Source organism: Diachasmimorpha longicaudata, chromosome 12 (assembly GCF_034640455.1).
Source record: "Diachasmimorpha longicaudata isolate KC_UGA_2023 chromosome 12, iyDiaLong2, whole genome shotgun sequence".
NCBI classification, from domain to species: Eukaryota; Metazoa; Arthropoda; class Insecta; order Hymenoptera; family Braconidae; genus Diachasmimorpha; species Diachasmimorpha longicaudata.
In genome coordinates this window covers 6,220,629-6,236,815 of record NC_087236.1, presented here as the reverse complement: position 1 = coordinate 6,236,815, position 16,187 = coordinate 6,220,629, and the positions used below count along the sequence as shown (strand labels likewise).

At 39.4% G+C, this 16,187-nt stretch overlaps 1 protein-coding gene across 2 annotated transcripts in view; it reads left to right on the top strand.

Annotated features, from left to right (window-relative positions):
* The window catches only part of LOC135167786 (microtubule-associated protein futsch-like), a 29,041-nt gene that overhangs the window by 8,417 nt on the left and 4,437 nt on the right, over positions 1 to 16,187 (top strand). For both annotated transcript variants that reach the window (XM_064131313.1, XM_064131315.1), the window contains 3 exons: positions 3,966 to 6,452; positions 7,945 to 8,045; positions 8,337 to 14,777. In XM_064131313.1, the coding sequence (XP_063987383.1) occupies positions 3,966 to 6,452; positions 7,945 to 8,045; positions 8,337 to 14,777 (9,029 nt within the window). The remainder of the gene's footprint in view (positions 1 to 3,965; positions 6,453 to 7,944; positions 8,046 to 8,336; positions 14,778 to 16,187) is intronic.

Sequence of the window (16,187 nt, the reverse complement as noted above, 5' to 3'; positions counted from 1 at the left end):
TCTACGTATCTCATGGGCGGTTTGGTCGATACACGTCACATACGCACACCAGTGCATGCTCCTGGAGCATTTGGAACCCTATTATTTTACTTTCTCATGCGACAAATTCATGGGATTAAACATTAAAATTTTGTCCAGCTCGATGTTTATGTTGCATGTGCAAATGGTTTCAGGGGAAAATGATTAAAGGATTTTCATGTTATCAAGGTGGGTTACATGGACAACAAAAGGATATAAATTATCGAACAAGTCAAGTAATTTTACAGGGAAATTTTTTTTTAATAAAAAAATTATATTTTCGGCACTGGAACTCAATGTTTATTTAATTTATATTTAATGTCTCGATAAATTTCCTTCCAACTTTATATTATTATTCAGTTGTGTAATTTTTCTTTCTCGTTCTTTGTTTGATTACAAATGAAAATTCTTGAAGTACAATTTAACTTTATGATTATCTAGATTGTGCACTCATTCTTCCGGATGATTTCTTGTCAAATTCTGGGGGAATATTTTTTTAAACATTTATTTTAATACAATGAAATAATGGAGACTCAGAGATGTGACGAATGCTGGGGGGGAGGGTAGGATGTACCGGTATTACGGTGTTAAGTTAAATTACCCGTAATCTCGTTAGAATATTCTCTCGCTCGCATATCGTTATTCATAATAAGTTGGCGAAGGTTTTTTTGCGTGTACACACCGGGAAGCCATTGAGGCAGCCTTAGGATAAAAAAAAAACTTACGATACTGTGCCGCAGGCATCAATTCTCTCATTCTTCTCCTCGTTTATTCTACTATTTTTTTTTTCTCGCAGCCTGGCCCGAGTGTGTTTTATTCTGGGGGAGAAATTTAATATATGGGGGTTGATCTGTGTTTGAGTAATGAGGATGTATGTTGGGGGTTGAATAACGCGGCAAATCCTTCAATTCTGGGACTGAAACGGACTGGAGAATCAAAAATCACTCCGGTACTGGTCAAAAAAAAATTTTTCCACTTTTACGTTAATGAAAATATTCGCGGAATCGGTTGATCATCGCAATTTTTTCTAATTCATATTTTTTTCCGCTGTTCTGTTATGATGAATGAACCCTCTTGTCCTGTGACCAGTTATTTTTATAGTTCTCGGTATCGGCCAGACTTTTAATTCACAATCTGGTCGTTTTAGCCTCGTCAATCGATATTAGGGAGATGTTAAATATTTCTAATTGTATATTTGTGTTAGTCGATTACTCATCAATTTGTATTCAATATTTTCGTAGTGGGAATTACAGTCTAGCTTCTGTAACATGTAAATTGATGAGTGAAGGCCTTCGGGCGATGGTCAGTTCCAAGTTTACATGCTATAAACTACGTTGAAATAATGTAATAATGGAGTTATTCGGTTAGGTCAACCGTGATTTTTATGCATCGCAACATGATTCGATTTAACCCCTTCAATTTAAAATTTATTTTCTGAAAAAATCGAGAAGTATTTTTTTTTTCTGGAGGATTTTTTCAGTCACACTCCACTGAATTTCGAAATTCTCTTTCTTTATCTAATCTTCCGGATTATTCACGATAAGCGAGGGATTCTCAAACTGAGTGAAAAAAAAAAAAAACCTGCGGTTTCTGGGTCATGAAAATTTAACGAAAATACTCACAAATGGTTTCATGTTTCTGCAATTAAATTAAATTACCGCAAAAAAAAATTTATTCATAATTAAATTTGCTACGGCAGTTTTCACATTCGTTGAAATCAGCTGAATCGTGAATTTCGTGAACAATTCAATCCAAATCCAATTAAAAGTCATCTTGGCAAATTAACTCGACTCGTCAATTGAATTTTCGTAAAATAGTCCAGGTAAACAGAATTAAAGCTCAATTAAATTTGAAACTTTTATGAACAAGTGATAAAGCCCTTGAATTGAAAGGAAGCACCTGCGTAAGTTCATGACAACCCCATGCGAACGCTCCTCAAACCCCATCACCCTGGATTCAAAACTATTTTATGAGTTTATACGGTCGAAACATTCCAGTAAAAAAAAATACTGCGGTAGCATCGTGAGGATCTTATATACATATATAACCATATAGACAGAGTTACTTTACAAATAAAATAAAAAATGTTTCGGATATTTCCAGTGGGTTCGCCAATACATAAAATTGCTGGAGAAATATGAAATTAAAAATAGAAACAATACAAAAATCTGCACAATCTTTTATAACGAGAGAGCAGTTATTTATTGGGCTTTACTGAACATGAAACGCACAATGGTTTTTTCACTACTATGACTTTTTGCAAATGTTTATTCAATTTTTTTTTTTATATTTGTTTATAAATGGTAAAGCTCGTGAATTTTTTCACAACCGAGCTTCATCGACTTTGGGAATTTTACCGGAGGTTTTATTTGTTTTTATGATTGAAACTGGACCTTTAGATTTGTTCAAAATCTATAAAAATTCTGTGGAAAAAATTTTCGAGCCACGTTATTTTAAAAAAATTCTCTTCGCGTTCCAAAAGTGTGGCCTCCCCATAACCGAAAATAAAGAAATCACCTCGACTTGGTGATTAATTTCCCTGATAATGAATCACACGAGTGCCTGCAACTGATGAAGAATTAAAACGGCGAGTGCCGGCGCAGTGCCGGTTGACTCCCAGTAAAGGTGGGTGAGTGTCGGGCGTCGCGCATAGCGTTCTACCCTCGTAACGATCGATTCGCAACATAGGGGCGGTAACCGACACGTTGACTGATATAGGGAAGAAAACGAGCATTCGTTGATAATTCAATGTGTTATCAAAGATTTTCGCTAAATCTCAATATCGATAAATTTCCGAGGTATGTTAAATTGATTTAAAAAATTGTTCATTAGCCAATCGATTTTCCCGACGGAATCCGATGTGCTCTATTTAATTGTACAATTATCGTCAGAAAATAGAGGGATTCGGAGGGAAACGATGAGGTGGCATATCGTAGGGCAGTGGACGCTTATCGATTCTCGCTCAGCCCCTTCCACTCGCTGGTGCTCGGTGACTGGACTTCCGGAAAAGCAGGGCACGCTCGAGGAAGATGAGAATTAACGAAGGAATGATAAAAAAAAAAAAGGGGGGAATAAAAATAATGCGACTCGTGTATTCTTTTCCACGAGAAGGATTTTAAAGAGATAATGGGTAATATCCAGTGACCGAGTTTGAGATAATGAGGTTACTGGTGTCAGATATCAATTAGAACACACGAACGAATTGATATATTTATTTAAAATGATTTAACAATAGCCCGATGCAGTCGCCAGTGCTACAAAGGCCCTTCGGTAGTCGGGATTATTTAAAAAATATCAGTCTAATAATCCATTAATAATAGTCGAGCACAAGAAAAACGATAAAAAGTAAATTTCAATACCCAAACGATCTTTGAAGGAAAATATAAACACTGAAATGTCAATAGGAAATGTAGGTCCTGAGTGTCCTGTTGTTAGGATGAGATATGTTTGCCGTAAAACAACGGAGGGTCGTCCCTTCGATGTGATGGAATAGAAAAGATAATCGAAAACATAATAACTATGCCATGTGAAGATAAGAGCAATTTCCTACTTGTTTTTCTTTTCATCAGATAAAATGTGATACGACAAATGAATTTCTAGAGAACTTTTCTTCTCAATGTCCAAATCGAGATAATCCTATTGATATTATCTCCATAAACAGCAGATTGAGTGAAGGATTAAAGTATATAAAACTAAAATTATTACTTGGAAAAAAAAATCCTATCGAAAGTCTAAACTTGGAGTATTTTTTAAGCTTTGAATGTAAATTTTTGAACATAAAAAATTCTAGTGCATCTCTGAATCTAGATTATAACAGAATATAATTTTCTTTTTTTAATCCAACTACTCTCTGAAGCGTAAAATTCAGTAACACTTGACTGCCCTCCAGTTAATTTTCTCAATGTCAATTTTCACCTTTTGAAAAATGTAAAACTTTTTAATTTCAGAGGTGGCACCGGCGGATACTCTTGGTGGAAGTGTGTCGTGCACGGAGGCAAACATATCACCTTGTTTTTCATCACCAACGGCAGTTACAAAAATGATCACATCAACGAGCAGTGTCGATGAGCCTGTGATCACCCAATCCCCCTCTAATTACCCAAAACCTCATCACCCAGACAAGCAAGAGCCACCATCAACCTATTATCGTTCAGTCCAAACAACCCAGGACAAACGCAGTCGTCTGTCAAACGTCATAAACAGTCTCTACCGCAAAGTACCCCCAAACGATAGAAATAGCGTCGAGAGAAACCTCGAGACGCTTGAAAAATACGTAATGACGGTGCTAAATGGCGTCATCAAGGACGCGGAGACAGAGAGAACCGATGAAAGTATAAAAACCGATGATAATGGTTACAATAATTCTACCAATGAATCAAGAATCATCGATGACGATGTTAAACAAATCAATTGTTTGTCGACGGAGGCGAGTGCTGTGGAGCCGGCGATACCCAGTCTATCACTCGGCCAATCAGGTGAGAGTGAAAATACGGAAAAAGATGAAGTGAAAATAGAGGATGAGAGAAAGCATATGACATCATCATCATCAGTTGTACCAATTGACGTTGAAATGACATCGATTCAAGTGGCTACTGAGACGATTGATTCAAACCCAGAAATTCAATCATCATCAGAATGTTCTCTCGATCATTCACCTGATAATACAGCTGAAAAAATTCCCACAATATGTTGTGAATTACTGACAGACATTTTAAATGAAATAAGTCAAACAATGGATGAACAGCCAACTCCATCCAACACTAGTCTCCAATGCAGTCTTCCCCTTGACAAAGTCGCCCCAGTCCTTAATATCAACGATAGCACATCCCATTCATCAAAGTCCACTGTGCGACATTTGTGCCTGTACTGTGATCGTAAATTTCTATCTATATCCCTTCGTCAACGGCACACAGAGAGAGTACATCAGATAGGTGGTGGTAGACGAAGTGATAGAAATAGTAGAAAAACAAATTGCCAGTATTGCTCCGAAAAATGTTCTGATAATTTGGACGGTCTTTTTCACCACATGATTGTCTGTCACACTGACAAATATCATGGCTGTATTCTCTGCACGACGAGATATCCAAGCAAAGAAGCACTTGTAGCACATACCAATGATACACATCCCAATGAGAGAAATAATATTGGACACTCGTGTTCAAACGAATGCGATACATCTGATGGATTTAAAGAGACTGTCAAACGTGACACTCGCACGCAGATTAAAATGTTTACACAATTGAAATTAAATATTTTACCGCGTGATGATGTTAAAGATATGTCTGGACAGGATTTTGACAGTTCTTTCTACAATCACGTGTCATGCAACATTCGTGAAAATTTACTTCATCATTTGGACGGTAAACTTCATCCCAGTGCTAATTCACTTGCTGGATGTTATCAGGCAAATTTTTATGAGCCAACACAGGTGCAGTGCTCTATTGACATTTCGTTGACAGCTGCAACGCCAGTGGATAATAAAGATTATACCACTGGTGATACGGAAAATTCGAGTGAATATGCACAGAAACCGGGTAAAGTTAGTAGTTGTCATCCCCGTAGAGTATCGTTTGAAAAATATAATTTTCCAAAGAAATACGATGGAAAGGAGCCGTGGACTGGAATCGGTGATCTTAGTAAATTTGATATATCAACTCAGCTGACACTCAGAAAGAAGCAACAGCTGTTGAAGGACAAATTATTGACATTGGAATCGATAAAGTGCGATGTTAATTCAGAAATACCGAGTGATGTGATAAAAGATTCAGACGATTGTGGTGTATCGGAGGTGAAAAATTTCATTGACGAGAAGGATTTCAATGCTACCGATGAAAATAATGTATCAACTACACAATTTACCAAGGAATTTGCAAATTTTATAAGACTGAAACGATGGGATGACAGCCCTGGGGGCTCCGTCAAGGATGAAAAAATTGTTTACGCTGAATTAACTGGTGAGTGGTCTAGGCCCCGGGTCTATATATGTGGTGCTTGTTCGTCAAAGCATCAAACTCTGAAGGATCTCGAGGAGCACAAGGTTATCAGTCATCCCAATGTGTGGTGCTCACATTTGGAATTCAGTGGTGATCAAACGGAGCTCGATAAGCATCTTGTGTTACCAGGTAGAGGGGTAGCGATTATGAAGGCTAAGGATGCGATATTGAGTGAAAAAGTTTGTACCAAGTGTTTGAAGACCTGTGGCAGCCTTTCTGAATTGCATAAGCACATGCTGGAGTGCGGGGGAGATCAGACTTGGCTGCTTGGACTGTTTGGGAATGGAAAGAAAAAGTGCAAGTGGAGGCCCTTTGGAAGTAGGAGGAAGAGGCAGAGGGGCATGAAGAGGAATATTCAGAATTCCCAGGACTCGAAGAATCAGGTTAATAAGACCCCGAAGGAGAAGACTCCTAGTGGACCCAGAATTCGGCCGAGTGATCGTAAGTTTTTTTTATTTATTTAAATGAATCCAGCATTTTTTGGAGGAAAAAAAAATGCAATGAATTATCCTGTACATTTATTTGAATTTTATAAATTCCATTTCACTCGAGCCATTCATTTGATCTTAATAGAGGATAATAATAATGTTTTATATCCGGACATATTGCTTGACACCTTTTACAGTTTACGATACATTTTCATTCTCCAGCGCACCTCGTAAAGCTGAATACATTGACCGGCAGTTTGTGGTATACGTGTGGTAATTGAGTAAAACCATTATGAATAAAAAAAACCGTAATAATGGCCAATAGACTAAAAGTAGTACTGATGGAGAATTTATTTAATGCAAATAAAATTTGATTTAAATAAACGACTTTTGTGGGGTGTGCCTTGGTTTGGTTGAAAATTTATCGTTAAGTTAATAGAACTCGGGGAGTTTTAAACTAAGAACTTCAAGTTGTCGTCATTGATTGTGGTGTGACATTACAACACAGTTCCCCCTCCACGCCCCATCATGAATCGTCCCAAATGAAAGGATCCCTCCCCTTCTTAATCGCGTGACGTAATACTTGAATGCCCCCAACGGTTCTTAATTCAAGAACCCCAAGACTTATTTCAAGCACATCAGGGTTCTCATTCTAGGACCAACAGTGCCTCGAAATAAGAGAAAATGTGACTTAATCGAGGTACAAGGTGTATTGGATTTCAGTATCAATTACTGAGGAATTGAATTTTTTTTTTCGCCTCTAGAAACTCAGGGAAACTTTGCTTCGTGTGAGGGGAAGTTTCCCTCTAATCCACAGATTGTTTCCCAAAATCAGGAAGTTGATTTGTCCGTGAATACCTCCGAAAACAGCTCGATATAAATTTCCATCAGAATTGTCACAGTTTTGCAAAAAAAATTATAGTCTTTAAACAGTTGAATTGTATTTATAATTTTATAAATCGAATCTTACTGTTTCACTAGTTCACACATTGATTATTCACTCGCTGACTGCAACACTCACCCCATTGATTACTCGACTATAATTTATATAAAGTATTCATCCACCCCTAGACAATGTCTCAGTATAAAACTTCTGGGGTGATGCAGTCACAATGAAAATAAAAGTAAAAATTTGATAAATTCCCGAGGAATTAATAACAAAAATTGATCAGTCAGACCAAAATATTCTGGACCAGGTCATGCAGAAATTCAGGTCCACCACACCCGGTGATACCTGTTATAAACCCATGTAATTTTTCGACTTATCATCTTTTACCACTTCACTACTGAATTATTCATGGATCAATGATAACAGCCCATCAATAACTTGACTACACTATTTGGAAAATACTCCCTCCACCACGAACAAATTTTCCAATACAAAAACGAATGAATATCCAATGAATATCCACCAGTATCTCATTGTAGCCCAACCCACCAACGCTCAATATCCAAAACAACTCCATTCATTAAATCCTGTATTTTTTTTGTTTTTTTTATTAAAGGGGAAAGTATCGAGAAAATGCTCGCCAATTTACCAGCGAAGCGTTCAACCAGAAAAGTCACGCAGGAGCTTAATTTGCGTTCGCAGGGTCATCTGTGCAAGGTAAGATAATCCTATTACTTAAACATATCAAAACATCACCCATTACCAACAGCATTAAATTCTGTTAACAACGCATCAGTGTCGCGCAAAAGACGACACATCATGAAACAAACCGGTGTATGTGTGAGTAGAGTATTGATCAGCTTTTCCCACCGCCATCCTTCATCACATACACGTGTACTCGGCAATATTCACTTCATATTTTCGTTGTCTGTAACACCGTACTCCCGAAAAAAGAAAAAAAAAATTCCCTAAACCCAAAACAATTCTTTGATGTTTTTTTTTGGATAGATTCAAACGAGATCGAAGCAACGAGGGATGGAAATCACTTCGACTTCTCGTCTGTCCCGCAAAGCGGTGCTACGAAATAAATTGATAAAAAATGCTAAGTCTTTTCAACGTAAACGTTGTCGTGGGGACAACATCAGTGCAGCTATTGAGAGTGTAATAAGTAATTACGATGTTAACAGTAGGAGAAATAGACTCAACGATAATATACGAGTTTCATCGTTGAATGGTAACGAGAGAATTTATAAGAATGTGACGGTTGTCAGTAAAAGAAGGAACATCAAGATGCAGGGAAAGTCGAGCATGAAATCACTGAAGAATCGTAAAACTTCGTCTATCAAGGCAGCGACGATTGAGCCAAAAATCACTAGGTCAAATACCCAGAATAAGAATCAGGAAGTTAATGTACCAGTGAGAAGACGAAGAAAACCAGCTGATCCGCAGGCGTCGATGAAAGCTAAGTCTCAGTTGCGTAGTAACGACGGAAAGTTTGCTCGTAATCCGGTTAAAAACGATCCAACTTCATTAGATACTCAGTTAAGTTCTTCTAGTCATTCGAGTAGTACACAAATTACAAGGAGTTGTTCAACTCGCTTGGCGCCAAAGTCCAAGTTCCGGGAAAGAATCAATGTTGGATTAGCTAGAAGAATTACCCGGGTGTCTTCTGATGTGGATAAAATGCCAACGCTTGAGCCAGCTGATAAATTGACATCACATCAAGTTGAATCTGCTAAATCTCCTAATGAGTTACCACTTCTGGTGCCGGCTTCCAAAGTGACAGGGAGAATGCAGAGTCGAACTAAGGGGATGGTCGGTATAAAAAAACGTGGGAAGGGCCGGGCATTGGCGAATAATATCGACAAAGCAAAGCAAGACCTTGAAGAGAAGCATCAGGAGGCTGCTGAAGACGTCAAAATTCCTCGAAGAAAAAACAAAAAATCTCAGGAGGTTCAAAAGCCTGATAATGAGAGTGAAAATGCACCTGAAAGTGATCCTCCAAATAAGAGAGTTAAATCATCGACGAGACCTCCTAACAAAACGAGTAGATCAAACTCACTTGTGAAGAAGGGCGACACTACACGAATAAGACGAGGTCGCAGGAGCTCTCTGGAAGATGTCCTAAAATCCACAGTATCCTCCTTCGAAGCCCTCACCACCCCCAGCGTTGAGATCAAAACTCCAATTGGAAAAATCAAAGACACCTCCAAGCAGTCCAATCAAAAGACAGTCAAACCAAGAAATATCAAAGGTAAGAGGAAACTTCAGACGGAATCGGCGAATGAAAAGCGAGACGTCAGCGCAACGCGAAAATCACCCCGGTATTTGGAGAAAAAATCTCCCCCAAATGTCGATGACCCCCCGAATCTCGAAGTAGTTTCCAACGAAGGTGAATCAAAAGCGCCCCCCGAGCCACTCCTCCCTCCACCCCAAACCGAAACCTCCAAATTAGTAGATAATGCCACCCCTGCGGTCGTAAACGAGCCAATTGTCGCCCCTGACTCACCTCAGCTCCCCCAACCCTCCCCAGATCGTCATCATGAGTCAGAAACTCTTGAAAAACCTGAGGAAGTCGTTGAAAAAATTGACGAAATTCCCGAAAAGCTCGACGAAGCTCCGGAGAGTGATGAGAATCCACCGGAAAAAGAAAACGAGATCGAACTCGAGTGCGAACTAATCGAAAAGCAATCATCCCCAATAGAACTGGTTAACGACCTTGTGAGCCTGAGTTTCGAGCATCTCCAGCAGGAGTCGAGTAATTCAAACATAGACAGTGGTAAAGAAAATTCATCCGAGACTCCAATAAACATAACAAAATCCAAAATACCAAAGCCAAAAAAAGTACGTGGACGAAAGCGCGACGGCCAATCCAAACGCACCCTTAATAATGTCATTGGAATTTTAACCGAAGGTGTCAATATACCTATTGAGGTGCAGCAGAGTGTTGTCCTTACAGTTCAAACCTCGATTGAAAGCATTAATTTACAATCGCACAACGGTAACATTCAGAGTGAAGTGAGTAGAGTTGAATTGGGGGATAATAATGTTGCTAGTGGTGCGTCTAACAGTATTAATGTTAATTCAACCAGTGGTGAGGCCAATTTATCCGTGGATTCAGTTAATAAAGAGAACAATGACGGTGATTCAGGGGCTATCGAGGGACTGGGGGAAAAACCGTGTCAGGAGGCAAGTACTCCATCGGGAGATGTACAGTCTAGTGATTCTCAGATTAAAACAAATAACTCCAGTAACAATGCACCAGCTGGAACAAATACTGTTGAACAATTCTCGAATGACATTATTCTGGATCTTTCACGACGTAAGCAGAATGGAAAGGGCTCATTCCTGGAGAAAATTGTCTCGAAAATAGCCAAACAAAAGGATGTGCTGCTTGATAACGATGTTGGATCGTTGTTGGATCATGCAGTCGATGAATTGAGTATAATTCTTGATGATGTTGGTCCCAAATCCGTTGAAAACGAAGTCGATGGGGAATTGAAGTCCCCCAAGTCGCCACCCAGAGCAGAAGCCCTTCCACAATCAAATGAATGCAAAATTGAAAATGTAGAATCAGCGAAAGAGAGCGAAACAAAAATTCTGGAAATATCAATTTCTGATAAAATCGCAGAGAGCAGTAAAGTTGATGAGAATATACCCAGTGCTCCACCCCCTGTGAACAATATCCCAGCACTGCAATCGATTAATCAGGACGAGTCTCGAGAAATTGAACGCACATCAAAGAAAAGATCCTCGGATGGAACTCTTCCAATAAAGAACAAAAGAAAAACTGTGAATGAGGAGGAAGTACCGGACGCCAAGATAGAGGATGAGTTGTATCTCACTGACATTATGAAACTGATAAATAGTCCACCAAAACGCACCTCGACACCGATTAAATGCCCGGACACAACTGACGAAATGAGAACAGGAAAACGAAAAATCAGTGATACGGAGGTGGACAAATCGAGTGAAACAACGAATGGAGATTCATCAGTGGAATCTGATCCTTACGCCACTGTTGGAAGTAAAAAATCACGGAGAAATCAGAGAGGTGTGAGGAAGCTGGATAAATCGATACCGGTGAACAATAGAGGTAGACGCAGCAATAGGACAAATACGTCAGTTAATAATTCGAGGAATATGAGAGTTGAAACAGGAGAATGTGAAGTTGTCAGAGAGGAGGATAAATTATCGTTGGAGAGCCCTTTGGATGTGGATAAAGTACCCGAGGATTTGGTATTATTGAATAAACTATTGAAAATCGATGAGCCATTGGAGGTGGAAAAATCAGCTCTCAATAATTCTGAGACAGTTGCTGTGGCACTTGAGGAGTTAAAAAACAAGGAAATCGTTCAGGAAACTGTTCCGGAGAAACCAATAAAATCGAAACGTCGTGGAGCTGCGAAGAAGAAATCACTGGCCGATGAACATCTCGATTTATCAGACGATGAGATAAAATCTGGGGAGAGTTTAACAAGTAAAACAGAGGTGAATCTGGAGGACAAAGATGGTGATAAGTCTAGAGTAAATACAGGTGATCAGTTGGAGGATAAAAGTTCGAGTGGAATGAATAATTCGGTGAAATCTTTCTTTGAAAAAATCACTCCAGATGTTACCAATGATTCGTCGAGTGCTACGATTGAGGGGACAGTGAGATATTTGTCACCGGTGATTCATCGAGAGCAGAAGTCATCAAAGAGGAGAAGTAATCATGAGAAGGCTGAGGTTTTATATACCGAAGTCGCTGAGAAAGTGAACGATGCACCTGTTCAAAGAAGACAGACATTGAGAAGAAAAGCCAAGGAGAATATATTTCTCATTGAGGAACTGCTTGACTTCGGGGACGATATTGATAGTCCTTCAGATGTGGATAGAGTCAAAGAGGACGAGAAGAACGCGTGCGTGGTGAATGAGGATAAAGAAGCGGAGGGTGAAGCCGTCGTAGGGCCACTGGAGGAGACAATTAGAGAGGCCAATGTTGCTGAGGTACTCACGGATGTGAAGGAAGTGAAGTCGTTGAAGTCTGAGGAAGCACTCACTGAAGATGTCTCGAAGACAAATAAAGATATTACTGAACAAAATCCTCAAGTTCCGGGGAAAAATGATCCAATTACTACTGAGCCAGTTATTGAGGATGAGACTCAGAGCCCGAAGAAGAGGGTCTCAGGTAACTTTGCCGTTGTTCACACAAAATCCGGGGAAATTTTAATAGTCGAGAAGAAGAAAAAATTTACGAAAGAAGCAGCGAGATTTTTCTGTGACGTGTGTGCTACAAGTTTTACACGTAAAAGCTCCCTGAAAAAGCATAATCTTTCACAATCACACATTTTACAGGTATCAAAGTGTTGTAACGAGCAGGAGTCATTGTCCCTCATTGAAAAAGTAACTTCGGAAGTTAAGAGTTTGGAGGATAGTTTTCTTCACGATGAAAATCCGAATGGTAAAGTTTCGGGGTGCGATGTGGTGGAAACGAGGGCGGAAGACGTGGTGCCCGAAGTACCGCTGGCTAATTCAACGATCGATACCATCGAGACGGCTGCGAAGCCCGAGCTCTTCAATTCTCAACTCGAGGAGGAACTGTTGGACGAGGAAATTTGTAAAATAACACAGAACATGACGCACGATGATTACGTTCTCACTGACCATATAAGCCCTGAAGGGGTGAAGACAGAGACGACGAAGAAAGAGGTCAATGACCCGGAGACACTTGAGAATTTTGAATCAAAACAGAAAGTTAATTTGGCTGATGAGCATTTGCAGCTTGAGTCACCGCGTTTTACGCATCAGGAGGCTCAAGGTGAGGATAAGGTTGTGGTACCAGCGTTAATCATTGAGGAGATTGTCCCCTCGACTGGGGTAATTTCTCCAACTTTGGAGAATTCCAAGATATCACTAGACTTCTCCAATATCACGGAGAAGTTGAAGGGAAAAAATTTCTTGGAGAGTGAGCAGAAGACCTCGAGCACAAGCTTTGAAGACATCAAAAGCCTTCAGGAAGAAAAACCTCAGAGTGAAATAGACCTGAACAATTCAAAACCTGTAGAGGACATGAAAATTAACACCCCTATTTTTGACTCTGCCAAGAAATCAAAATTCACCCCCGAAAAATCCCCTAAAAAATCAAAAAATCGTAACAAGAGATCAAAGAAAAAATCAATAGCCGAACTTGTGCTCTCTCACAGCGAGGACGACAGTGACACTGAGAATGTAAAATCTCAGGATAAAAATAAAATAGTGAAGAGTGTTTTTGGTCGTGCATTCACTGGTGAAAAACTGGATAAAGTTATGGAGGTCCTGGACGACTGGAATTCAAAGTCAGAGAGTGACTCACACGACGATAAACCAGATAAAAACAAGCCAGTGAGAGAGATAAAGGACAAGGGCAGTGACAAGACTGAGAGAGTTCGTAAATCGAATAAACAGAGTGAATCCTTTTCCCTGGAAATTAACTCCAGATGTAGACAGAGTAAGAAACGCGCTGAGGAGCGAATATCTCGAGCATTTGAGGAGGAATCCATTCCCTATCATCTGACATTTGACTCACCAGAGAAAGAATTGGGAGTGAAAAATAAAATTGGTGAGTTACCTGGGGAGAGTCCAGGTAACAAAGATCCAAAAGCCAAATTTAAATCAAAAAAATCTCCGGAAGGGGTTTATCATGATGAGGGGAATAAGGAGGTCTCGTCACCGGTGTCGACTTTTCCCTCGACTTTGAAACGTAAAATTATGAATGAGGAGGGCTCCCTGCAAGATACAAACTCGATGGAATCGATACACACTCGAGTGCCGAGTTGTCCACGCGAGCGTTCTTCAACCCCTGACCTCATTTCCGTGACAACAAGAGATTCTTACAACGAGGGGGATGATTTCATGGACGGTGGTAATGATGATGATGATGAGGACGAACATATGTCGATGCGTGGACGTTTGTCACCATTCTATGCGAGTAATGCACCAGAGAGTTCCATGAACAGTGGAACAATGTCCACCAGCAATCACCTGAACAATGATGGGTTTGTGGAGACGAGGAGAGGAAATTCCACGGAATTTTCAGGTGAGAAGATTGTGATAAGGTCACCGGTTCTTTCGAGCCAAGAGAGCTGTCCAGGGGTCGTTACAATAGCACCCACTGATGCTATTGAGGACAATGCTCTGGATGTACCTCAGGAGATCGTCGAGATGAAGGAAAAACCTGGTATTCCAAGACAGGGAAAAGTTCTCAATTTTGATGAGGAACTGTTTGTCGAGTGTTGCTCGAGATTGAAAGCAACTACTGAGAATGAACTCCGGGGGGCTAAGAAGATCAAGCTGGACCCAACTGATGACTATCAGAGCAGGGATGAGAACACTCAGCAGTCGTCTCAGGGCCCTCGACAAGTGCCGGATAGGTGGAGGGATGTTGAGAGCCAAAACAGTCTGGGGAGCCTTCTGGAGTCGGTTAATCAGGTTTGTGATGATTTTTTCGAGGGGGTTTCTAGCTTTTAGTTGATATTGCACCCGGAGAAACAATGATTTTTGAAAAGGGCGTCTGGCGAGGAGTAAAAACTGACTGATTATGGTTCCATGTTACTTACAATTTTTGTGATTCATCTCGTGGAGTTTTAGCATTAATTATGTAATTTTTTAATGAAAATATTATAAAATTTCTTAGTGCGAGATAACCTACGGTGGGTAATTTTCAAGTCATGAATTATTCAAGCCAGTGAAAACATAGTTCTTGAAAAACTTGTCTTCTCGGTATGGGTTGAGGTAATGTGAGAGCTGCGAGGACAGAGGGAAAAAGTTTTTAGGTTTTAGTTTTCAGAAGGAAATTACTGATTTTGGGAAATTCGTTTTGATTTAACATTCTGGAATGTTTCCTATTTATTTGTTTATTGAGTGGCTGATGGAATTTTTGTTAAATGACCGTAATAAACCTGTTTATTTAAAGCGAAAAATATCTCCAAAATAAGAAGAACTTCTAAACGTTTATGTTTTAAACTGGAAACTTTAGGCGAGTGTTTCAAAAAGGGGAAAAGTTTCTACTTTTCAGAACAAAGTTTCTCATTTGAAGAAACTCATTGTTCTAGCATGTTTGGTTTATTCTTCGGACAAAGGACAGTTTACTAAATAGCTGAGGACCCGTTGGGTCAGGAGATGATAAGTTTTTTTGTGAACATTTGGAAAATAAAATACAGAAATAGAAAAATGTATGAAAGATGTTCCTCGCAGCTCTCACATCCTCCAACAATTCAAAATCATCACAGTAATATCAATTGCCTTTACTTTCGACAAGTAAAAGTGACGCATGATTTATTGCAATAACAATGGGGTCTGATTAACGCAAATTAACGAGTAAATTAATCAAATTTTCCTTACTAATGGTAGATAATTATCTCACTGTGTACGTTACGGAAGAAAAATTGTTTGCAGGAGCAATGACCCAGCTTTGTACAGATAATATCTCTCAGTATGCATGCAAAAGGTAGTCAATTTAAACCGTTTAATTAACACGTATTAATTCACATCAACTTTGGTACATCTGCATTCGTGATTTTCTGTTAATTTTATTTATGTTCTGGATGATGTCGACAGATTGATTAATAGCTCGAGGGACATGGTAAACGAGTAGTGATTGTTGTGGTCGTTGAGAGATTATGTTATCATAATGATTGGATTTTCAAAAGCTATCAGAGGGATTCCATAAATAGTTGAGTCAATAGACGATGTATAACATGTTAGGTGGTCACAATTTATGCATTTTTCGAATACCAGTGAATAGAAGATTTTATCGGATAGTTCTGAAGTCAATCTGCAACTTTTTCCCGATATTCTGTAGAAGTCGACGTCATTCCGAATAAAAAAAAACAAATCTTG